The sequence below is a fragment of the Drosophila miranda genome, chromosome 4 (genome assembly GCF_003369915.1).
Source record: "Drosophila miranda strain MSH22 chromosome 4, D.miranda_PacBio2.1, whole genome shotgun sequence".
In the NCBI taxonomy this organism is placed as follows: Eukaryota; Metazoa; Arthropoda; class Insecta; order Diptera; family Drosophilidae; genus Drosophila; species Drosophila miranda.
In genome coordinates this window covers 6,241,955-6,266,496 of record NC_046677.1, presented here as the reverse complement: position 1 = coordinate 6,266,496, position 24,542 = coordinate 6,241,955, and the positions used below count along the sequence as shown (strand labels likewise).

Genomic DNA, 24,542 nt, shown 5'->3' with positions numbered 1-24,542 from the left:
GCGTCTGGAGGAGGCGTCGAGGGAGACCCGCTCGTCGCTGCAAAGCAGACCTTCAGGCATTTCTTCTTTCCTTCTGTTATTAGCTACCCACCTTGGGATATTTTTCACTTATCCAAAGTCATAATTTTCGATCTCATCTTTGAGGTCTAAACCCATAGCAGATGGGCTTTTCAGTGGAGTGGAGTGGAGCTCAAGCCAAGGATTTTTATTACCTGTTTGATTTTTCACGGCTTTTAGGGGTCAGCTATGCCTACGATTATTCCAGTGCTTATGTGGACTCACGTGTTTGGCATACCCTTCGCCCTTGCGTTCTCAGTAAAATAAAAGAAAGGAGGAAAAGAAAAAGCCGCGACATTGCCATACTGTGTATAGAGTGCCGCCACCAGTCGGGCAGAGTGCGGAGTGCAGAGTGGGAGTGTGGCACGTGGATCGTTCGTTGAAAGCGGCGTTACAGCACAAAAAAAAAACGAGAAAGAAAGAAAAAGAACGTGCCGGTGCGTTGGGGAAAGGGCAGAAGGCCCTGCCGTAGGGCATCTGCCGCCGAGTGCAATATTTGTCTATGAAAAGGAAGCCGTGACAACTGTAGGGGAACTGTGGAAAAACCGGTAACCCCCACCGACCCTCCCCCTTCCCCACCCTGGCCGGACAGGCGTCGCGGCTTGTATTGCGGGCTGCATTGCCAATATAATGCCCCGCAACGGATGCATTGCAGTTGCTTAATAAAGCTTTAACAAAAAATGTCAAGAGAGCCTCCCTCGGTGGCTGAAACAGCAAAATATTTAAGTGATGGATGGGCATGGAAAGTTACTTTTTTTCTACGGAATATTGTATATAAAAATATGCGTGCCTCTCTCTCTCTGTATGATTGGGGGATATAAAAAGATCTGAGGGGGCTTAGCTCTGGTTTTTATACCAAAAAACCAGGGATTGGGGACTGTCTTTTAAAAATAAAGTTGAGAATCTTTAAAGATATCGATGCTTTTTGATTGGTATCCGGTTTGTGGTGTTTTTATTAGGGAATAAATATTTGGGGCAATTTAATTTGAGTTTCAGTAGCATTAATGATATTTATCCCACCCCTAACCCATTAAGAACCTGGAACTAGGTTTTGGTAGATCTAATGGGGATCTAATATTGTAATATATCACATTTTGATACCGCAATCAAGAATACGATACATGGTCTTTATGTTATCAAAGATCCCTCCTTCATGCCTTTCCTCCATAAGAAAACTTTCACTCCCTTGCCCCCTAAACAAAATCAACAATCAAAGAAAATCTATTTTTGCAACATTTTGTAGTTACAATCAGCATTTCCTTCTTCAATATTTGTATCGAAAAACCCGAAACCTCCACAAAACCAAAGTCGTAGCCGTCATAGCAATCACATTTTGTCAGTAAACAGCGGCATAAACTTTTCCAGCAACTTCCTTCCGTTTAGAGCTTGGTCTTGGACCGGGCCGGACCGGGCCGGGCCACCCATTCTTTTCATTGCAAGACTTGGCCACATTAAAGTCTTCTAACTTTTTGGTAGACCCCAGCGATGGCGGCAGGGGGGAACTCCATGAATTATGTAGAATTTATCCAAAAGCTTTTCGGGGGAAAAACGATCGATGTTGGTCGGGTGCCCTGCAGTGTGGGGCCTTGAAGATGTTTTTTGTTGCCAGGAAAAGCTACAAAAAAAAGAAACCAACAAATTGTTGGCAAGTTTTGTAGCGCAGAAGCCTAGGACTAGGAGTAGGACTAGGACTAGGACTAGGACACAGAGGCATAGAAAATGGCACAATAAACACTGAACGCATATAAAAGGACATTCGAGTTCATTTGTTCGGCGCGTTTGCGGTGTGGCAATGGTCTAAAGGATGCAGAAGGTCTGCTGAGGGGGCACGGGGCACGAGGACTAGGAATGGTAGTGGCCAGTGGGCGTGTCGGATCGGGTCGACTGGTGCATTGTATGTACTCCCTGCTGTTGCTGCTTCTGCTGTTAAAAACAATGCCACGACGGCGTGGCACCGAAAAATAGCTGCAACAAACTTTTGCAAACTATACAATTGCATAAAATCGTAAAAAATTTATAGGGAATACATGGGCGCTCTAGGGATGGAAGGGATTCTCTCTCTCTCCCTCTCCCTCTGCCTCTGCCTCTCTCTCTCTCTCGTCTCTTGAAAACAGGAGCTGGAACAAGAACAAGCACAATTGTTGCCATTGCAATGGAGAGGCGTTCGCAAAAAACGACGAAAAAAGATATAACTACATAGGCGACTGTGTAATTGCGCTGCAAAATGCAACCAAAACAATGCACAAAGGGCAGTGGGGAGGGGGGGTGGTGTGTGTGGAAAATAAATAAATAAAGTCAATATGTAGCGCGAAAAAAAATGTTGTTGACACAAATTAAACAATCTGCCCCGGACAAAGGGATGTATCTCATTGCGTAGCCACGCGTTGGGATCCTTAATTCGATTAGCCCGGTATCTTGATGATTAAGATGCAGGCAACTTTTGTCAGGGGAATTCATATTCAGGGTTTGGATAGGAGAATTGTGTCTAAAAAGTTCTGGATCTGTATAACTATCTGTACTTCATTTCATATTTAAGGGAAGTATCTTTAACCGCATTGAGATAAATAAATTTATGGACTCTATATTTTGTGGGAAATATATTTTCTAGGTGTCCTGTTTGTTTGGAAATTAATTTAAAAATCGCTGTTAATTCATCATATCGGTGAGTACATCTACATATATGCAATATAGTTATATATACTCGATTTTTCGGTACATATCTAATAGGAAAATGGGAATTAATACTAATAAATTTATTTGTATGTACAAATTTATCAATCATTATTATATACCACCTACGAAGAAATCGTAGAGAGCGGACCTATTTTTATTTATTGTTTTTGTTTTTTAATTTTAATTTTTATGTAAAATTTTTTTGTTTGTTTTTTATTTTATTGATTTTTTTTGTTTTTTTTTTATTTTATTGTATTTTTTTTGTTTTTTTATGTTATTGTATTTTTTGTTTGTTTATTGTACTGTATTAAACCTACATGGACCTATTTTTATTTTTGTCATATTTTATTGTATTTTTTTAAATTTTTATTTTATAGTATTTTGTATTATTATTTGATTGTCTTTTTTTATTATTATTTTTTTGTTTTTTTTTTTGTTATTATTTTATTGTATTTTTGTTGTTTTATTTATTGTAGTTTTTTTGTATTTTATTGTATTTATTTTTAGTTTATTAAATTTTTTATATATTTTTTTATATATTTTTTTATATATTTATTGTTTTTTTTTTGGAAGTTGTACTATTTTTTTGTATATTAATTTTTGTATTATTCATTATTTAATTTTTATTATCCTTTTTTTATTTTTAGTTCTCTTATGTTTTGTTATTGTTTTATTATTCTTAATTTTTATTTTATTGCTAAATCCCACTGCCACAAGTTGAAACGTATTATTATTGAGTTAGTCTCATTATTTTATTTATATTCGGAATTAAATATATTTAATACACGAATTTTTTTAGTATAATTTTTTACATACACAATTCAGTAGATGGTGATCTTTCTTAGATACCAGTTGATTTTTCATACGCTTAGACAATATGGGTCAATAGTCATATACTATAATACAGTTCGATCTATCTATCTATCTTTTTATGTATCTATAATCATTTGCTTAAATCTTTATAAGTTGGTTTTCAACTCCCATCTTCAGATTTTCAAGGCAGTCGTCTCGCTTTTTTTAAGTGTCCCTTCTTCTAAACCAAAAGCTGTTTAGCCACAATTTCTCTTGAGTACTTAATCAGATCTTCTTTACAGCTTCTTCTTAAGCATCCCACACAATCGCACTCGCACCATTCATCATTCAGATTTGCCCCCGTTCATAATGTGGTTTTTAGTCTAAAGTCCAATCTACCTACCAGTTCGTGCATACCCCCAAAGCCTAAACATAATTTGTATTGTGCTCCACTGTACTTGGCTCAGAGCGGAGAAAAACTGCAAATGAACTTGGACCGTGTTCCGTTCGTGCCACCCCGCAGGTTGTTGGGACTCCAATTCGGGGTTCGGGGTTCGGTGACGGGTTGGACGGGTTTTGCAGACTCTCCTCTGGCTGCGCACACACCGCATGTTGTCGCTTAGCCTCGGGTCTCCTTTTTCTATTGCTTTCTTTCACACTTTTATATATTTTTTGTGGCAACCGAAAGCAAATGAAAAAAATATATATAACGCCCCGGCATGTTAAGCCAATATTTTGTGGCTGCTGCTTAAAGTTATTCAAAGCTCTATGTGTGCGCGGGGCTTTGTGTTTCACTTTTTTTTTTCGCGGTTTTCCCCAAGTCTCGCCGACTCAGCGAAAAAGAGAAAAACAATTAACCCGCGCAAACCAGATGGAACAGGAATCCCCAGCCAACCTGAACACAAACGCTGATGAACCTCTCGCTGAGGAGCAACAAAATAAAAAAAAACAACGTGGAGAAAACGAAGCACCCGCATTGACTGGTCACAGATTTTTCTAGTTTTTATTGCGCCACTCCCGCCTGGGGGGGGCGGTGTGTCCCAGAGGTTCAGTCCTTGGGTAAATGTCCAGAGGATGAATCCTGGGGAAATACAGCCTCTGCCTGCCGGCGAGGTGAGGGATGAATGTCCGCTTAGTCCGCGGGACATTTTTGTGCCGCTTGGCGGTTTGAACTCTTTTTATGCCATTCCATTTTTTGCGCTGAGTAGGAGTCCGCAAGCTTTCTTTTTCGCACACACATGCGAGTACTACACATAAATTGTGCACCGCTGACATGGTGTCAACCTCAACCCTAGCCACACGGCGGCCATGGAGCAGAAGTTTTCGCGTTCTGGAATGGATATATAGAGAGATAGTTGGAGGAATAGAAAAAAAAGCCAGAAGCGGAACTTAGTTTTGAAAATTGGCAACAGAACGAAAGGGTAAAGGATCCCCACAGACACATAATGACACTTCTTACGGGGCGATTTTTCGATTAAAGAATACTAATGGGATCTTGGGTTTTTGAGAAAAGGATAAGCTGGCCATCATATGAAATATGTTACTAAAAGGCATTTAAGAGGGCTCTGGTTATACATTTTTAAGAAAACTTTTTAAAAATGCTAAAATCAGTCCATTTATAACCGATAATAAATCGAACTGATCAAAAATCGATCATAGAAATCGATTGAATAGGAAAAATAATCCATTGTAAAATATGAATATTAGTTTATAAGATTTGAATATTAGTTTAAGATTTACTCATCGATAGTATTATAAGAAATACCAATGTACTCGATATATCGATACTTGTCGAGGACAACACACATTCATTCGAATACGACGATCAAGAAAGAAGAACATATAATAAAACCGTGCTATTAAAAGTTTACACCATGGAGACAATTTTCTTTGATATAAATTAAATAAATCGATAAAGAATCGATTATCATATAAATAATATCGATATCGCAGAAATATATCGATTTCTTTACCATTTTAATTATAATCAAGCTTAATAGAAGTTTAAATAGATTGAAAGTGAAACCTAGAGACCAAAGGAAAAGGAAAACCCATCGATACAGGGAAAACTCCCGATTATTCATTCAAATAAAAAGTTGAATAATCCATGGATATCAATTACCTTTCTTGTAAATTAAATAAATCGATAAAAAATCGATTATCATATATATCATAATATCGATACCACATATATATATCGATTTCGTTACTATATCAATTATAAAAAAATTGCATTTAAGTTTAAATAGATTGAAAGGGAAACCTAGAGACCAAAGAAAAAGGAAAACCCATCGATACAGGGAAAACTCCCGATTATTCATTCAAATAAAAAGTTTAATAATCCCTGGAGACAATTTCCTTTCTTGTAAATTAAATAAATCGGTAAACAAATCGATAAAAATAGATAAAAAATCGATTACCATTTAATTAATATCGTTACCGCATAAATACATCGATTTACTTACTATTTTGATTAAAAACAAGTTTCATTGAAGTTTAAATGGATGGAAATGGGAACCTAGAGACCAAAGGAAAAGGAAAACCCATCGATACAGGGAAAACTCCCGATTATTTGAAAACAAATATTCATTGAAATGAAAAGTTGAATGAAAACGATTGATATTCAAACGCCAAAAATGGAAGGCTTTCCACACACACACTGACATCAATCATTCGTAAGCCATGGATTATGCCCCTCCGCTGTTGTGTAATGAGAGGATCCCCAATGATTTTCCCTATTCACTAATTCCCTTTTGTGCGACTAGAGTCAATAATTAACGGATACGCCTCATTTGCTGGCGAATGGTGGCTAAAGCCTCAAACCTCATTAGAGAAGACCCTGAAATCATGGCACACGCGATACGTACAGAAGATATGCTGAATGTATCTGTGTGTGTGACACTGTAAGCTGTGACTTGTATCTGTATCTGCATCTGTAGCTCTGACTGTTTTTGTATTTGTACAAGTATCTTTGTATCTCTGTATCGGCAACTGCAATTTGTATCTCTGTATCGGTGCATACACGTTGTATCTGTGTATCTGTGTATCTGTGTGTGATTTTAATGAGCTTACATGGCATAAGTAATTTAAATTGAGACCACTTGCGAGCAAAATGAGCTCGAAATGCTCTATACCTCAAGTGGAAAGAGTTGAATGGAATACCAATGGAGGGGCGGCAGCCACGGCAAGTGGCAAGTGCTTGCGGCATGGATCGACGGGGCTACTGGGCTATAATGTGGGAGAGACTGTAGCGAGGGGCCGGATTGCCGGTTGGTTGGCTCCTGCCGTCTGCTCGCTCGTTCAGCTAAATGAATAAACTTTTTCCGCTGCATACTCTTTTGGGCGGTAAATAGTGTTAAAGTTCACACATTTGATTTGTTTTTTTATGTGTGTGTTTTTTTTTTTTTTGGTATTTCAGTTTTTTCCGTTCCGCTTCTCCCCTTTGCAGTGTGCTTCCTTCATTCACATTCCACTTGACTCCTGTGTGAGTGTGTGTGTGTGTGTTGACTGTTTTTTAGCATTCACAAATTTTTTGACAACATTTGTTCCTCGCAAAATAGTTTTTCCATTATGGCGGCGGCGGCGGCGGCGGTGCATGCTGGCTGCTGATGGGGGGCATGGTAATGGAAGGGGGGTGGGGGCTGCCACGTATATAAAGTAACCGAAACAACAAAAGTGTAAATTAGCTTTTGGCTGTTGTTGACGTTGTTGGGTTATTTGTATACCCCGTTAATCGTTGAGAAAAATTGGGGTATATTCTTTAAATTTGAGACGTCATTATGTAGAATATAGGCCTTTTTGATTTTTATAAATATCAGCGATTATAAAAGCTAAAGCGTACTTTTTTGGTATCACTTTGGATCAAGGTATTTTTCGAAAAAAGAACAGATTTCTACATTTGATCGCTTAAAAATAGATCTTTATCCACGAAGATATATCAAAAATGGTATGATGATGAGCAGAAATTAATGGAAAACCTTTCCAGTAGTTAAGGCATTGTCTGGCCACCTGTTCTATAGGTCTTCCAAGTCGTGAAAACGTAGCAAAATGTTACCAGCAGATCAGTCAGGGCTAAAGCGTTCAGCATTCGTTCTACCGATCTCTTAAATGAAGAAAACATGTACCTTCCTTACAAGGGTAGGATTCTATACCAGGACTACCAGGTACCTCATAAGTCGAGGCAATCGAGAGCTCTCTATTGTTGGTCTCTGGGTTTGAGCTCGTTCTCTGGCTCGATCTGGCTCTGGCTCTGACTCTGACTCCCGGCTGCTGTTCAAGGGAAAACTTTGTCATTTGGTTTTAATAAAAACACTTGCACAATCACACTCGCTTTTGCCTCATCCACACACTCGCTCAAATGCACTCTCACACTTACACGTGCCCTTCCCTTCCCCTTCCCCTTCCCGGCCCAACCCATCCATGCCTGATGCGGCACTTCATTTGCGCCGTTGCAAGTAGGAAAAGTTCTGTTTGAAGGGCTTTTCGGGGTTATTTTTGGGCTCTGTATTTAGATTGGAAGGCCCCGTAGAGGAGGGTCCTGCTCCTGACACGCCAGAAACAACAGGCAAAGCCCACAGCTCCGACAGCAACCGCAAAGTTTATTTAGAAATTAAAAATGTGTTGAGCCCTTGAGCACCCGTGAGCAAGGCCCTGCACTGAAAGTACTCGTACTTACTTGTAATTCGAGTGGGGAGAAAAGCTGCTCTCAAAACATGTAGTTAATAATAATTTGCAGTTGCAAATGAAGAAAATAAGTTCCCAGAATATCAGAGTGCGGGTTTTGAGCCTATAGCTGCGATGCAAACGATCCGTTTGTGGGCGTATCTATGGATTCTCTCTTTGTTTTACCTTTAAAAGGGTTATTAAATCTATTAATGTAACAGGCATTACTAAACCAAGACAAATCAGGCAGGTAATAGTCGCTCCACCTTCGTTCTTAGATAGTCTACCACAAGATTTAAAATAATGATGTTTCATTAACTGATTCTATCAATATTCTCAAGCTCCTGTACCATTTCTTCAAGTTTCATAAAATTAAATGTCTCAAATTTTGTGATGCTACAAAAAAACATCGCCTTGTTCGGTACTGTTCATATATTTGTCTTAATAAATGCTGGAATGTGATACCCACAAAATGCAGAGATGAAGAAAAGTTAAACCATATGCGTTTTCCTCTACACCTAATTTTGTTTTTACACGGTTCGAAAATCAAAATTTTTAATTTTTTACGATTTTATTCCATTTAGCACGGCTTAAAATAACACAACACAAACAGATAAAAGCACAAACAGCTCAGCAGCTAGAAACCAAACGAAACCAAGAAAGGGGATAAAGAGATATGTATCTCTTTATGTAAGTAGATAGATTGTAGATAGATACAATTTATGGGAATTCCCTTTTTGTGGAAACTTAAGGGGATTACATTTTTGCAATAGAAATGTGTTAGTATTTTGTAAAGTATCAATGCAATCAAAAGTGTCTGGTAAAGACATTTTTGTATACGTAAATTTGTTTTTCCAACGTTGCTTATTTTTCCCTAATTTTAATAGGTTTTAGAGACAAGGAACCAATCACCTATTTTTTCATACGATCAATGTCTTTTTTTACATGTTTTGTTACACGAAGCAATCTAACGCGTAAAAACAGAAAAAGCTGTATTTACATATCCAATGCTAAATATATTTTATATTTTGTCCTTTGACAGATGCAAACATTCTTGAAGGGCAGCTGTAAGAGTCTGGAGAAAATACCCCTATATTTTCATGGAACTTGAATGGTGACATATGAAAATTGTTATCTGCCGACGATTTGACTGTGGCATATCTATCCAATGGCTTTTATTGGCCGTACTAATATTTCATAAGCGAAAAGCACAAATTCGCAAACACAATCAGACATGTGATTCTGGTATTTTCTCTCTCGATAAAACACTCCAAAGTTATCGGGGTGGTGTAAAATCTACAAGTCCCATCACTAAGAACAGCTGATGTAATGGTTGAAATATTTTCTGAGGGAGAATATGTGAATATCAGACAGCATATCAGACCTCAGTCAAATTAAAAATCCTTGAATGTATGAATTTAATGAATTGATATTCGATTTATAACACATTATTTTTATATTATAAATACTAGGAGGCATGCCCTCTGCTGCAGATGCAGTTCGAATTTTGGTATTTTTAGATTTTTACTATTTTTCGCTGGTCTGGCCACACTGTAATAAGAATTACAAGTATAATTGGGAAATAAGTAATTTTCCTCGCTTGTGTTAATAAATATTCGTTATCGGAATCGAGTTAAAGACTAGGGGACTCCAATGATGAAGTAATTAATTTGACTGAAATCTGAAGAAGAGATGCTTGTGAAGAGATGACAGACACCGTTCGTGAGAAACAGCAGGCCCCCCACCTTATAAAAAACTGAAACTAGCTATTGAAGAGAATACAAATATCGCCGAGGATATTCAAATTCGGAAGATATATTCGGATATAAAATCGCATAATGTCAAGATTCAGAAAAAAATAACGAGCTCCAGCCTCAAAACTACCAAGTGGCCCCGGCTTCTTCTGAAGTTAATCAACTTCTACGACAGTTGGAAGAGCAGATCTCCAAAAATTCGGCCCTAGAAGAGCAGGAGAAATCAACTAAAGTAATCATTAAGGAACACCAAGTTTGAGAGCTTGAGAAAGACCATGGGCTTCTCCGCAATTTTGTTGAAAAACGGGAAGTTGCATACAAAGAGGAAATGTACTATCTGCTGGAAAAAGTTGATGACCTTTGTTTCAATATTACCTGTTCCATTTGCCAAGCTCCCTGGACATCCGAGGGGGAACATCGCTTGGCAAAAGATGCATTAAGGCACTCCCTGAATGCCCAACATGCGGATTGACAATTCGTTCAACAGGAATGAGCATCATCTATCGACGACTACGACGATTACTCTGATTAGGCGGATTAGCTTTTCTGGTATATCAGTTTATAACCGTTTCGGCAACTAAATCAAACTTTTGGGTCCTGAAAAAACCTACAAAAATACATCATTAGACATAATAAACTAGAGGCAAGCCCCACGTCAAAATAATAGTTTGGGCGACGAAAACGACCCCAAACTTTTGTATATAATAGAAAGAATATGCGTGAAACCTTTCATCATTAATGCCTTCGATTATAATTAAGAGAAGATGGTGTTATAAGAGATGCAATCCAACATATAGACGCTGTTCCATTATTACCAGAACTTATATTAAAACAAAATTCAAAGCCTAAATAAGGTTTACAAACAGACAAAATGGTTTAACTAAACTCAAACTGCACTAAAAGATAGAGCCGGTAGTAACTGGAACTGCAACAGACCATCCGCAGACACCAGACCACAGATGCCGGGCTGCTGGGGGGGGGTTCACCTCTGGTCCACCTCCTCCATGGCTGAGGCGTTTGAAGAGCGTTCAACTTGATTGAATTGTCGCCGCAGCGGTGAGACTTTGGTTGTGACACTGTTTGAGTGAGTGCCCATGTGTGTCTGTGAGAGTATCTATGTGCTTGTGGCGGAGTGGGCTGTGTGCGTGCGTGAGTATCTGTGTCGCCCTGTAACTGTTGGCATTTACAAAATGCAATCAAGATCGGATCGATGGATGTGCCTGTGCGGACAGTTGTTGTTGGCCGAACGAAATTGAAAATGTCGCGCCCTTTTTTCACTGCTGCTGCTGCTGCTGCACCGCCCAGCATCCCAGCATCCCAGCATCTATGCCGTCCCCAGTGCCCTCTGGACCCAGTGAAAATAAAATTCCACGATTTGTTGGTGCGTAAATCTGCAACCAAAGCAGCCAAACAAGAACAACAAGCAGCAACAATATGATTCCGGCGGCTGGGAGGCTGGGCGGCTGGGCGGCTAGCGGCTGGCTCCTCTCCCCAAAAAGCAGCTGTTCGTGTGCTGGCTCAAAGGATTTGTGCGAGGATTTTCCCATAACGACAAAAACGAAGCAAAAAAAAAAAAAAAAACAAAAAAACGACGAAGAAAACTGAAAAACAAGAGTAGAACTTTTGGAAATTAAATTTAACCAGTAGAAGAGTGGATGGAAGCGGAGTGGAGTGGAGTGAAGTGGCTGGCTAAGCGATTTTTACCCCCTCAGAAAACGATTTGAGTGGAAGTTATACACCCACCCATCCATCCATCCTTTCAACCTCTTGCCGCCCAAATGCCAGCGGGAATTTTTGAGAGAATTTCAATTTGAAAATGACTAACATTTGGCAAACCAAGGCGCCAAATCGGTTAGCAGCATTATACCCAAAAAAAAAAAAAAACAACAGGATAAACCTAGCTTTGCAAGTCGACAGTTTTGATACCCTTGTAGGGGGTATAATACGAATTTAAACACTTGATATATTGATTCGATTTTGGAAATATACTGGGAATATATCCAAAAGAAATATGGGTCCAAGATTTCCATAAAAAAAGATAAAAAAGTGATTACTTTCCTCCCCTTTTCATTCACTTGCAGCAGCGCCCTTCGGCTTGTGCGTAATAAGCTTCGGCTTGGCTGTCGCCTGAGCCAATTGATAGTACACGGACATGTGCCATATCCAGGCTATATTTATACCCAAGGCGTCACAAACCACCAATAAATGTCATAATACCCCTCTTGAAGGGCATACAAAACGAGGAGGCAAAGAAGGAAACTGTCAAAATATATTTCATGCAATTGGTAATTGAACAAAATATTGTTATAAATTGTATATATTTATGGACCCGACCTCTGTGGAAGTGGCTGTGCGGGGCAATATGTCAGCAAAGCCAAATGGACAAACTGAGTTTCGGAAAATCTGTAACATAAAACCAACAAAAATATTATGGCGCCAGAGAGATGGATGAATTTTGTTTGAATATATAAGCACAATAATAGTTGACACAAAGTGAATTTAAAGGCGAGAAAGACAATGGGGGATAGATGGACATTTAATTCGTAATTTGATGGACTTTTATTTGTCGTTTCTTCACTGTAATTATAGTCGAGTGAAAAATCTGCAAGCGAAGCAGTCTGTTGTTTATTTAATACAAAAGCGTTTTGTTTTTATTTCAAACAGCCTCATAAGCAGAATAAAGTTCAAAGTTTGTTGGAAAAGTGGTAATTTGGAGCCATGAAATGTTGTTTTTTGGTTAAAAGAGGTTTTATTTGAATCAACTTTATAGTGAACAAAAAATAAAAGGATAAACACTATTTAAATTAAATATTATTTACATGTTTTTAGGGCTCCTAAATAATTATTTTCTATTTTATTGCTATTTTACTGTAACCATATAAAAGTCTTGATCTTTGGGAATTCTTGTTGTTGATTTATCTCTAAATTTTTTAGGAATTATATTTTTTTAGCTTAAAATAAAAAAAAAACCGTTAAGTAATGTCATAGCGAGAATAAATATAAATAAATACAATATTATTTAAATATTTTTAGGGCTCCCAAAGGAGAGATGATCTATAGGATTACTTCCTATTTTATTACCATTTTACTGCAACCTTAGAAAAGTCTTGTTCTTTGGGAATTCTTGTTGATTTATCACTAAATTTCTTAGGAATTTATTTTGTTTAGCTTAAAATCACAAAAATCTTATAGGAATGTCATAGAGAGTTTAGCTATAAATAAATACAATATTATTTAAATATTTGTAGGGCTCCCAAAGGAGAGATAATCTATAGGATTACTTCCTATTTTATTACCATTTTACTGCAACCTTAGAAAAGTCTTGATCTTCGGGAATTCTTGTTGATTTATCACTAAATTTCTTAGGAGTTTATTTTGTTTAGCTTAAAATCACAAAAATCTTATAGGAATGTCATAGAGAGTTTAGCTATAAATAAATACAATATTATTTAAATATTTGTAGGGCTCCCAAAGGAGAGATAATCTATAGGATTACTTCCTATTTTATTACCATTTTACTGCAACCTTAGAAAAGTCTTGTTCTTTGGGAATTCTTGTTGATTTATCACTAAATTTCTTAGGAATTTATTTTGTTTAGCTTAAAATCACAAAAATCTTACAGGAATGTCATAGAGAGCTTAGCTTAAAAATAAATACAATATTATTTAAATATTTGTAGGGCTCCCAAAGGAGAGATAATCTACAGGATTACTTCCTATTTTATTACCATTTTACTGCAACCTTAGAAAAGTCTTGATCTTCGGGAATTCTTGTTGATTTATCTCTAAATTTCTTAGGGATAACAATTCTTAGGAATTAATTTTTTCTAGTTAAAAATCACAAAAACCCTAAGCGAATGCCATAGAGAAAAAAAGGTATCACTCCGTGGGAAATTCTGAAATTCTCATAAAAGTTATGAGAGCACTTAGTTCTTTTGTTAATATTGAAATCTCAGGGAAACTATAGTAATGTCTACCCTTAGAACCTTAGGGAATTCCTCCAAATCCATCAGAGGAATTTCTTTATATTTAATTTCTTCAATTGGGGCTGAAGTCCCAAGGAAAACCAATTTATAGAAAATTACCATGTGATTTATCTTTTTGAAAAAAGAAAAGGTGAAACTTTCTTTCAGTTTTTGTCCATTACTAATCTGAAACACCTGGCGAAGGACTCATGGCAGCTTTTGCCACACTCTCTCTCACACATTTCTTCCTCTCTCTCTCTCACACATTTCTTCCTCTCTCTCTCTCTCTCTCCCAATCTCTCTCTCTCCCAATCTCTCTCTCCTCTGTCTGTTTGTCTGTCCGTCGGTACGATTTCGATTTGGGTTCTCTGATGCGATCCCAGTGATAGATGTACACAATTTTTGGCCCATTTGCATACGCAGTCGAAACGAAGCGAAACGCATGGCGTTAGGGTGTCTGTGGAGGGTGGGGTGGGGTGGGGTTTTTCCCGGTGTGTTGTGGGAGGAAAAGCTGAAGAAGATAAGTTGAAACCAGCAAAATGATTTTCATTTCAATTATTTATTGATTGATTTGCAATTTGTAACCGACCAAAAAGCTGCACACCTGCACACATACACACACACACACACACACACACACACACATGTGTGTATATATCAATCGACTTTTCCCAAGGATTGATGGGGTGTATCTCCTCTATGTCTGGGTAGAGACGAGCGGAAGGGGCGAGTGGGCTTTTCCTGTGTGGGCGTGGCAGAAAAATCCATCTACATGACTGGGTCTCTCTCTCTCTCACGATTTGTGTAGCTGTGTTTGCGAGAGTTGCGCATATTTAATTGAAAATGTTACCGCATTTATGAAATTGTCAATATGCAATACAAACACAGATACAACACATCCATGCACCCATACAAATGCAGGTCTTGACGACATACATTTGACATATTTACATACAATTAGTTTTGTGAAATTTCTGCACAAAAACGAAAAATGTAAATCCCCTAGAAATGTAAATTTTGTTTTTGACGAAGACGTGGATACGCTTCTTAGAGCTACCAGGATAGAGGTAGATACTCAAAGAAACACAGAACCATCAAGAGAGAGAGAGGATTGATGGAAAATAGCTCTGGAAATGATCAATATCCTTCTTGAGAGCCAGAGGCACTCCCTCTGTTTCTTTTGGGTTTCCTTAGAGATTTTTTGAGACAAAACGGGACACCATTCTTTCTATAATTCTAACTAATGCCATATCTTTAATATCTGTCCTTAAATATCTATATTTTCCAAATATTCATCAAATTATCTTCCAATAATAATTGTCCTAATATTAACAAATAAAATCAATAATTATAAATCAAATCAATAATTATAAATTAAACTAATAATCAAATAAAAAGTTTTATCTACCTTGAAACTAGTCTTATTTTTATTAATTTATTTAATTTATTTATTTGAATAACTCTAAAAGTGATTCCAAGAAAGAAAGATGTGTAAATATGAAATAAATAATAATAAATCAAATTAATAATCATAAATCAAGTAAAAGCGCTTTATCTACCTTGAAACTAGTCTTATTTTTATTAATTTATTTTATTTATTCATTTGAATACCTCTAAAAGTAGTTCCAAGAAGGAAAGATCTGTCAATGGATGCACTGGGAGTCCTTGAGAAACTAGAGCTGGAAAACTATCGACTGTCCATCCATTGCAGACGTCCATGTCTCGTTATCCCTTCTCTTCACGCTGTCGCAAATATCTTATCAAAATAATAAGACCTTCCACATCGTACAGGGTATACAAATGGAGAAGCAAAAAAACAGAAGCGAAACCAACAAACAAATTGAAATGGCGAAAGCAGCAACGCCATGCGACAGAGGAACTTTTATGGTTTGCGTCTGGAAAATGTACAACAAAAACAACGCAAAAAAAATTCGATGAAAATGTGTGGAAAAACAAATTTTTGGAGGAAAAATGCATAAATAATATGTGTATTAGCATAGATTGGTTGCCATTCAATTAGCATGTGTAAAAATAATTGAATCGTTCGCCAACTAGGCAAAGCAATTGGACATTGCTTTTTTTCGCTTTAGATTTTGCTTTTTTTGGGGCTTAAACTAAGGTGTATTAAGGGGTTTTTAAGCTGCTTCCATAAGGGGAAAACACTGCAAAGGTAGTACTCAATATTCAGGGAAGAAATACATTTTAAAAAAATGGAAAAAGCTAGAACCAAAAAGGTCTTTCGCATTAATCAGAGCATTGGACTACAAGGATGGATTGCCTATAATATCTGAAAGATATTCTATGGAGGCAAAAACTTCATTCTTAAAGAAGTGCAAAACCAACAAATCACCTACAGAAATCTCCTGGCTAATGTTCCTCTGATCAGTAGAATAGGTTTTGTTAGGTAGGTTTTTGTGGTTGTATTCTAGTAGATATTGAGGTCTTCTTTGATAAATAGAGGTTTGCTTGGAAAGAGATCTCTTGGAAAAACTATTACTGCGTGTTCCACCCTAACCTGTTGAAGTTTGAATAATAAAGTAGAGCAGAATCGATCTTAAATAAATGATATATGTACTATTTATTGTTAGACAAAAACGAAAGTTGTGCGTATGTTGGTATGTAGATTTTTCTTATGACGGCTTACGGTCCGAATTTCCCGTGCCCTATGCAACAAATCTTAGCAGAAAGCGAGAGAGAGAGAGAGGGATAGGAGCTGCTCAGCCGAGTACGATCCGAAGACAGAGCGCGAGAGAACTGCAGGAACGAAGAAGTCTGGATAGAGATACGAAAGAACGGCCGGCAATGCCACTGGTGAACAATAATTATGATTTACATGTATATAAACCTTTGTATATTGTATATAGAAAACGTTTTTAGTGGAACAGCAAGCTTTACAGTTGTACTTTTATAAAATAGTCAACTTACAAGCTCTGATCTATGTATACTCGTATATACAAATCCTAGCTATAGCTACATCAATTCTATAGAAGAAACATTAGGAATGGACTTGCAACGAAGGCTTCGCTTCTCCTTACGGATCTCAGCAAGGGCCTCTAACAAGCCTGACCATACCTTGTTATTAGTGTGCCCTGAATGTGTATGTGTTTGTGTATGTATGATATTCATCATAATTCTTCTCGTTCGATTAACCGCACACGACAATCTGGACAGCCGCTGGACTACGATTTCGCTGATTCTGCTTTCGTATAACTCTCGAAGCGGGAAAAAGTGCATTTGGAATAAAACAGTCAGTGCGTTCGGTATCTTTTCATTGTATGTGTATAGATCGTCTTTAAATCACGTAAAAGAAATAAGAAAAACTTCAAAAGAAAGCTCTAAATACGTAATTTGTAGAATTTGTCTCAATTTGATCGAGGTTTAGCTTACCAAATATATCGACGGGGCGATAGCGACTCAATCGATCGTATTCAAGCGTTATTAAAGGCAACTGTATGAAGAAAAATTGTTAAAGAAATAGAAATAAAGTGAGTTTATAGAACATAAAGAATACAATTGCAGACACCATCAATTCCATTCCGCACAGAAAGATCCAGCGACGAAAATGAGCAGCCAGGAAGATGAACAGACCTCGTCGTCCCCAAACTCCACCAAGGAAAACATAATCGACCACGTCGACAGCTTCGTCGCGGACATGACCAGCCTCTGCCTGAACGAGCCCTACTCGGACGTGGAGTTCCTGGTGGAGGATCAGCGGCTGCCGGCCCACCGTCTCGTACTGGCAACGCGTTCTGAGTACTTCCGCGCTATGCTCTACGGCGGTATGTGTGAGTCGAAACAACGGGAAGTTCAGCTGGAGGTGCCGCCAGAAGCCTTCAAGGCAATCCTGAGATATCTTTACTCGGGCACGCTGAACATCTCCACACTGGGCGAGGAAGGCATCATCGATGTGCTCGATTTGGCCCATCTGTACGGGTTGCAGAACGTCGAGACGGGCCTAGTAAAGTATCTGCAGCAGAATCTGGACGTCAGTAATGTTTGCATGATCCTGGATATCGCACGCCGCAGCAATCTCAACCAGCGGACTGAAGATTGCCTCACGTTTATGGATGTTAATGGGCCCGATATAGTAAAACATGAAACCTTCGGGAAGCTGTCCAAAGTATCACTTGAGGAACTCCTGGCACGGGGGAGCTTCTGGGCCCCCGAAATTGATATCTTTCGAGCTGTATGCAAGTGGAGGGACAACAATCCGAGCGAGGACATTAAGACGGTGGCTGCGCTTGTGCGTCTCCCGCTCATGAGTGTCCGACAGCTGCTGCATGTCGTACGTCCCTCCGGCATGTTCGAGACGGAACAAATTTTCGACGCAATCGATCAAGTGGATACCGGAAATGATCTGCCCCACCGTGCAGTCGTGTTGCCGGCGGAGAACGTGGCATTCGGGGAATCCCTTGCGCGCCGTTTCGAATTTAGCCCAAGTTGTGAAATCCTCGAGCTGAGAAACCTTTTCGTAATCAACTGTATTGAATTTCTTTATCAGAGATGCGGTATGGTCCACGCGGATGTCTCTTGCAACCACACTCACTGGGATCGTGTTGGCTCGACTCAGTGCGAGGCAGGAAGGAAATTCAACTTCAAGAAGCGACCCGTTCGCTACATTCGTTTCGTAAAACCACATCTAGATACGGTTGTATTTAATGTGAGGGCCACGTACTCAGAATAAGCGGCACAGGGACTCTGTGTATCATCAGAGGAGGAGCTTCTTATCCATTTTATCCATAATAAAAAAAACTTTGCTTTATGTTATTAAAATATCAAATCTGGAACAAACAGAATAAGAAAATATTCGAACTAAACCAGTAGCTAAAAACAATAAATGAAATTTTGTCAAATAAAAAACCGTGACTCAGAAAAACGGCACGACAAATTTGGTCAGAACGTACCCCAACTTCTGGAATGTATCCATATTAATTGAGGAGCGAGAGTTTAACACCTTAATGAAGTCAGCACCACCCATAATACAGATCACTCCAGAGGTGACTAAACGACTAAAAATGTTTTCCTGGAAGCCCTCCTCCACCACTGCGAGTGATGCCAAGAAATATCTTGCGATCCATTCATGCGGTTGTTGTGTCACTGCAAAAACCGCGGTCGCGAGTAAGAATAAAGAAGACGAACTTTGTCAGCGATAAGACTCCACAAGTTGGATTAATAATGTAGAATTGTTCCCTTGTATGTATTAAATACATTAAATACATTTTATTTACATAGATCTTATTGTTCCTACTGAGATCTAAAAAAATCTGTTCTCGTAGCAAACCCTAGCAGAAAGCCAGAGAGAGCGCGAGAGAGCTGCAGGTACAAAGGAGGCGGGATAGAGAGACGATTCTTCTTTCACTTCTGTACAGTGGGCAGTGGATCGCCTGTGATTCGGTAGCTGACAAGTGGTTTAATATAAATTCATAATTCTGAACGTGAAAAAGACTCGCGCAAGCAATTTGTTATTGCTTTCATCCCTTCTGCTTTGGATCATCGCTCTTCTGTGTGCACTGTTCTCGCGCATCGTCTACTCACTCTCTGGAAAGCATAAGCGGGCCTGCTGCTTGCAGAATATATCAGTAAAATCATTTTACTTTAAAATTTTAAGCCCCACGGGCCTGTTAGGGGTTAATCAACATCAACATATGCCGTCTCACTCACACTCACTATACTATGTGCCTTTCATTCGTACTTATTGCTAGCATACGTTAAGGGACTGACTTTTGCCGACGAGACCACCTTGTATAATTGCATCATGCTCTGGATTGCCTGCATTCCTCTCTTTGGACTATTCACTGTTCGTTTCCGTCACTTCGCCGCTGCTGCTGATTGTCGGGTTTGCTCTGCTGCCTGTGCTCCCCTGTCCAAAATGGCTATTGTTTGCAGAGCAAAGAAATAATACCAGTTCGGTGGCTACATTATCGGCGATTTATTCCTTTGGCTTTACGGGAGATCGAGTACGAAATGCGCACTTTTATGAAATAGACACCAACAACAAACTCGTCCACCGACTAGAAGTCACAAATGCATGATATTTCAGAGTGCCAGTCGTTAGCTTTTTGTTGCGGCACAAGTGTCACAATGGAACCCGAAAAACAACATGAGTTCAGTTCTGATTATTAAAATAATTTTATTATAAGTTGAGCCATACAAAATTCAATGAGATAAATCTGTATAAATCGGTTCATCGTTTTGTATTATTTGCAGTTGGATAGATGAATAAAGAATAAATATTTTCTAATCAATATTTAACATAGCCAAGACTTCGACCCAACAAATGTCATAGCCCTTATGAGCCTTTAGAAGGATTGCCAGAGTCCTGACGGCGAGATTTGGGCAGTCTATGTACTGTTGCAGCCCAGCGATAATGCCACACTCTCTTAGGATATTCACTAGATTATGGGCCAGGTATCTATATGATTCCCATATTTTTATGAAGGCAGTAAGGATGTTTCTGATTAATTGTACCGGGAGTTCTTGGACTGTTTTCAGCAGGTAGCACATGGCATGGACCCCGCCAGAGTGCATAAAGAAAGCCATGCTTCTCACGTTCAAGTGGAGGGAAAGGCTGGCCAGGGTCCAGCCAGCGGCCACACGAACCTCCAGCTCAAGCTCACTCTCGCTGGCACACCGAATGACTATCGGTATAAGGCCAGCCATTAGGCTCGGGTCTATGGCACGATTATCGTTAATGCCGGTGAGCAGGTGCAAGGCCATGATCCGTATCTTCTTGCATCGATGGCTGAACAAGTGATGAATGTATCGCAGAGTGCTTGGCGGGAGATGGTGCAGGTTGTGTCGCTTCACTCTGCCGTACAGCTGGCACGTGTTGGCCAATATGTAGATGGCCTCATACTTGACCTCGTACAGAGGACTTTGGACTAACGGGGCGGTGTTGGCAAACAGGCCCGTCTCGAGCATCACCCGTTCAATGGACGATTGGTGCTCGGCGACTAGACGTGTGAGTTTTAGCAGCGGCATAAGGATAGTCAAGTCCTGATTGACCGACAGAAGACCGGCCAAGGTCTTGGCTATCTTCTCCAGAGCAGTGATTGCTGGTCCGGGTGTCTTGTGCCTGAGGAATTGATACAACAGCAACCCAATCTTGGCGATCAGCGAGTTTTGCTTCACCACATCCGTCCCACGAGGCCAGTTCAGTTTATTCAGCATGGCACTGAGCAGCCCAGAAGATTCGAAGGCATCGCGTATCATCCAGGAGGAAAACAAAAAATTGCTAACCAAGTCCAGGGTGCAATCCACTATTGTATCCTGCACCTGAGTGAGCTCCAGTACGACCTTCAGAATGACGAACAGATTTGAGAACATCGAAATGTGCTGCATTTTGATTTCAGTGCAATATGTGGTCACATGATAAAGGACTCGCAGCGCTTTCACAGCATTATCGGGATCCCGCTGGCACGCATTTCCATCCAAATAGAAAAAGAGTGTCTCAATCAATCGTCCACGCCAGCAAATGTCCATATTCGAGAGTATCCAGTCGCCATAGTTCTGGGCCGACTTCAAGTCGGTGTAGAGGAGCTCAAAGGTTGCCAGATGATCGTAAATAATATCCAATTGATCCTGCGAGATCAAACCCATTTGCCGGGACAAATCACAGAGCGGAGAGAAAAATTGTGGCTCCATTCTGATTATTTGCTATTCTAAATAAAAGAATGTTCATTTCGATTGAAAAACATATCAAATATTTCAACAACTTACCAAAATATTAGAGGGTACTTAATCAGGGATTCGAGGGTGTCCTTTTGTGACGGAAGGTCTTGCAAAACCTAAGAATAAAACTAGTATTTAATTTTGATTAAATATTGTTAAATTTATGCAGTAAAATGAGGGCTTATACTCGCAGGCTTGTGGCTTTTGTTCAAATGATTTGCTGAAAATATGATGGGAAATTGTAAGACCACTAGATGGGGGGGTCTTTTTTTCTTGCTAATCTTTAGCCTGCTTTAATTTGTTTCAGTGTAAGCAGAATCCCTATGAATGGCTTTCCAACCTTTTGTCTGACCTTCAGACCAGAGCAGTGGAGGCTGCCCCTTGCCTGGACGCCACTCAAACTACACACTTGAACACTTGAAAGTTTTCTTTGCTCATTTTCTTAAAGCTCAGAAGCAGGGCAGAACCGGAGCCAGAGCCGGAGCCAGAGCCAGACCCAGAGCCACTTCGTACGCTTAATTGCCTTGACTACTCACTGTCTTGAGGGGGGGTCAATCCCCAAACAAATCTCGGAGCGGAGTGGATGCCCCTTTCCAGGGAAACCCTTATTAAATTTACAATTGCATGGATTATGTCAGAACTCTGGCAGCGTTAAGCAGCTCAGCTAAGGCTCACTGTAGCCACTCTACTTCGATTTTTGCTGTCAGCCTCTTCAGCTAGTACGCCCCCTCGTACAGCCCCATCCTCATAGCCCATAGCCTCCGTCTTGAAGAGCTCTCTCTCTCTCGCTCTCCTAAAGAGCTTTAAATGCCAATCAGGACTTTGCTGTGATTGTCTGTGGGTGTTTGTATGGATTGAGACCCGTCGCAGGAGCGGCAGGAGATGGAGCAGGAGCTCCACAGTTCTGCAACCTCGACCTCGGACCTCAAGGATTGATAATTAATAAATTTCTTGCGTCTGTCTTAAGCCCCGAAGAGCTTTTTGGATATACGTTCGAGTATGTTTTTGCCGGAGACATGTACTTACTTATGTGCTAGTGCCGTGCTGTTGCTTCTGTGTTTGTGTGTGTATTTGTCTCTTATTCGATGTGTTTTTCCTTTTTTTTCTTTTCAATCGGGTATTGGAGTTTTTTTGGGTGGTGCACAGGAAAATATTCGTCTGAATGAATCCCTATTTGCTAAAACGATTTATGAAAAATTTTCACTTTGTCACAAAATTTTTATTCTGACAGGGCCATAAAAAAACAGAGTTTCCACCAAATCAAGAGGGTTGTCAGCATAAAGGGTTTCCACCTAGTCAAAGCTGTTGTAAATCTATAAGAAAGGTGGCCTGCATATTAAAGGATTTTAGATCGTAATGGAGTTGATTTAATTAAGTTGGGAGTTGAAGCAGATAGAAGAAAATGTCCTGCGACTATGGTTTGTGCCTTCCGCCTACTCTAAGTATCTTTCCACATTCAGGAAAGGGTTCCAACAATTGAAAAATGTATGTAAATGACAGCTAAATTGATTTTAAGGCAGCAGCAGTCCCTTAGCATTAAGGGACTATTTAAGTATTACACTATTTCCGACATTATTGCAAAGTACAGGCTGCATCGAAAATTAAATTAGTATTAAAACTTTTCAGGACATCGATACGGCTCCTCCTGCTGGCCAGGCCAACCCTGGCCCAGTTTTCTTACACTGTTCGATGACTTCCAATTTACCTAGGCTTTGAACAGAGTTGCCAACATAAAATGTCCCATCACCGTTGGAAGAAACTATAAATTTCGCTTGATTGGAGTGCATTTTGCTATACGTTTGCTTTTTATGTGTAGTATTTTTGCTCTTAAAATTATGTCGAACTTTTTTAAGAATTTAATCTTACAAAATATACACATTTTCACTACGAATATCATGAATATATGAATATAAACTACCAAAAAGATACAAAAAAATAAATAATAATAAATCTATGAGGTAAGGAGTAGTCTGGTGGACTAGTCTGTACTTTCTGGTGTCTTGATCTTCACGATTGAATAGTTCTCCCCATTTTTCAGTTCTATATCGAGTGCGTGTACTGTAGCACCTAGGACAGTAGTGGATAAATAAATATATGATATTACTATGAGGTAATCGCTCGCGCGCCAACACCCGGCCTTTTTTTTGCTCGCTCGCGCCGATATGAGCAAAATATCGGAACTACGACGAGAGGTATCGTAGGACATAGCATGACGGAATTTTACAAGGTGGTCTCGTCGGTAAAAAGCTGTCCCTTAACGTATGCTAGCAATCAGTGCGACTGAAAGGCACATAGTATAGTGAGTGTGAGTGAGACGGCATGTGTTGACGTTGATTAACCCTTAAAAACCCTTATGACCGTGGGGCCTAAAATTTGAAAATAAAATGATTTTACTGATATACTAATATTTCAATTTTATGCACCCAATAATATTTTTTAGTTGTATTAAAATGTTCTCTTGCATAATATATAAATATTACTTATAATTCTTTGATATTTTTTGTATATGCAGAGTATCCTTCTCGACGATCACTCAACATCCGTCTCCTTCAATATCCTCGCAATTTATTGTACGCGTAGTCGTCTCTTAGTTTTATTTGCACTCGCACACGTCAGTCTCTGTTTCTCTGTTTCTCTCTTTGTCTCTTGCGCTTGAGGTTGTGGCTGTGGCTGTGGCTGTGGCAGTGGCACAACAAAATAATATACTTGTTGTCGTACAATATTTCTGCGCTTGTCATTTGTCTCACGTTTCTTAATTAGCTGCAAGGATAATGGGCTTCGTGCCACATGTCGTCGGTGGCGCACACCGGTTGACAAAAGGAAAATTCGACACGACTCAGCGCAATGCTGTGATGCGACGCGACACCTCTCGATTATGCAGTGGAAAAGGTTTTACCAATTAATGGAAAAGTAATTGAAATATTTCATTAAAATCCGAGCAGGCAAACGCTGCAAAGACAAAACTTTCT

General features: G+C 39.2%; 2 protein-coding genes across 5 annotated transcripts; one reads left to right on the top strand and one right to left on the bottom strand.

Moving 5' to 3' along the window:
- Positions 1 to 17,464: 17,464 nt before the first annotated feature.
- Positions 17,465 to 18,586, top strand: LOC108161200 (BTB/POZ domain-containing protein 9-like). The gene has a single exon (XM_017295421.1). The coding sequence runs from the start codon at positions 17,465 to 17,467 to the stop codon at positions 18,584 to 18,586; it is 1,122 nt and encodes a 373-aa protein (XP_017150910.1).
- A 1,428-nt stretch (positions 18,587 to 20,014) lies between these two features.
- Positions 20,015 to 22,765, bottom strand: LOC108163341. Of its 4 annotated transcripts, none has more exons than XM_017298582.2 (3): positions 22,600 to 22,765; positions 21,622 to 21,689; positions 20,015 to 21,558 (listed from the first exon to the last, which is right to left on the bottom strand). In XM_017298582.2, exon 3 carries the CDS (start codon positions 21,544 to 21,546, stop codon positions 20,140 to 20,142), a length of 1,407 nt encoding a protein of 468 aa, XP_017154071.1. In that variant the 5' UTR covers positions 21,547 to 21,558; positions 21,622 to 21,689; positions 22,600 to 22,765; the 3' UTR covers positions 20,015 to 20,139. The 4 variants fall into 4 exon arrangements, with proteins under 4 accessions (XP_017154071.1, XP_033248695.1, XP_017154070.1 ...); XM_017298581.2 differs by having other exon boundaries at positions 20,016 to 21,563; positions 21,622 to 21,701; XM_017298580.2 differs by having other exon boundaries at positions 20,016 to 21,563.
- Positions 22,766 to 24,542: the final 1,777 nt, after the last annotated feature.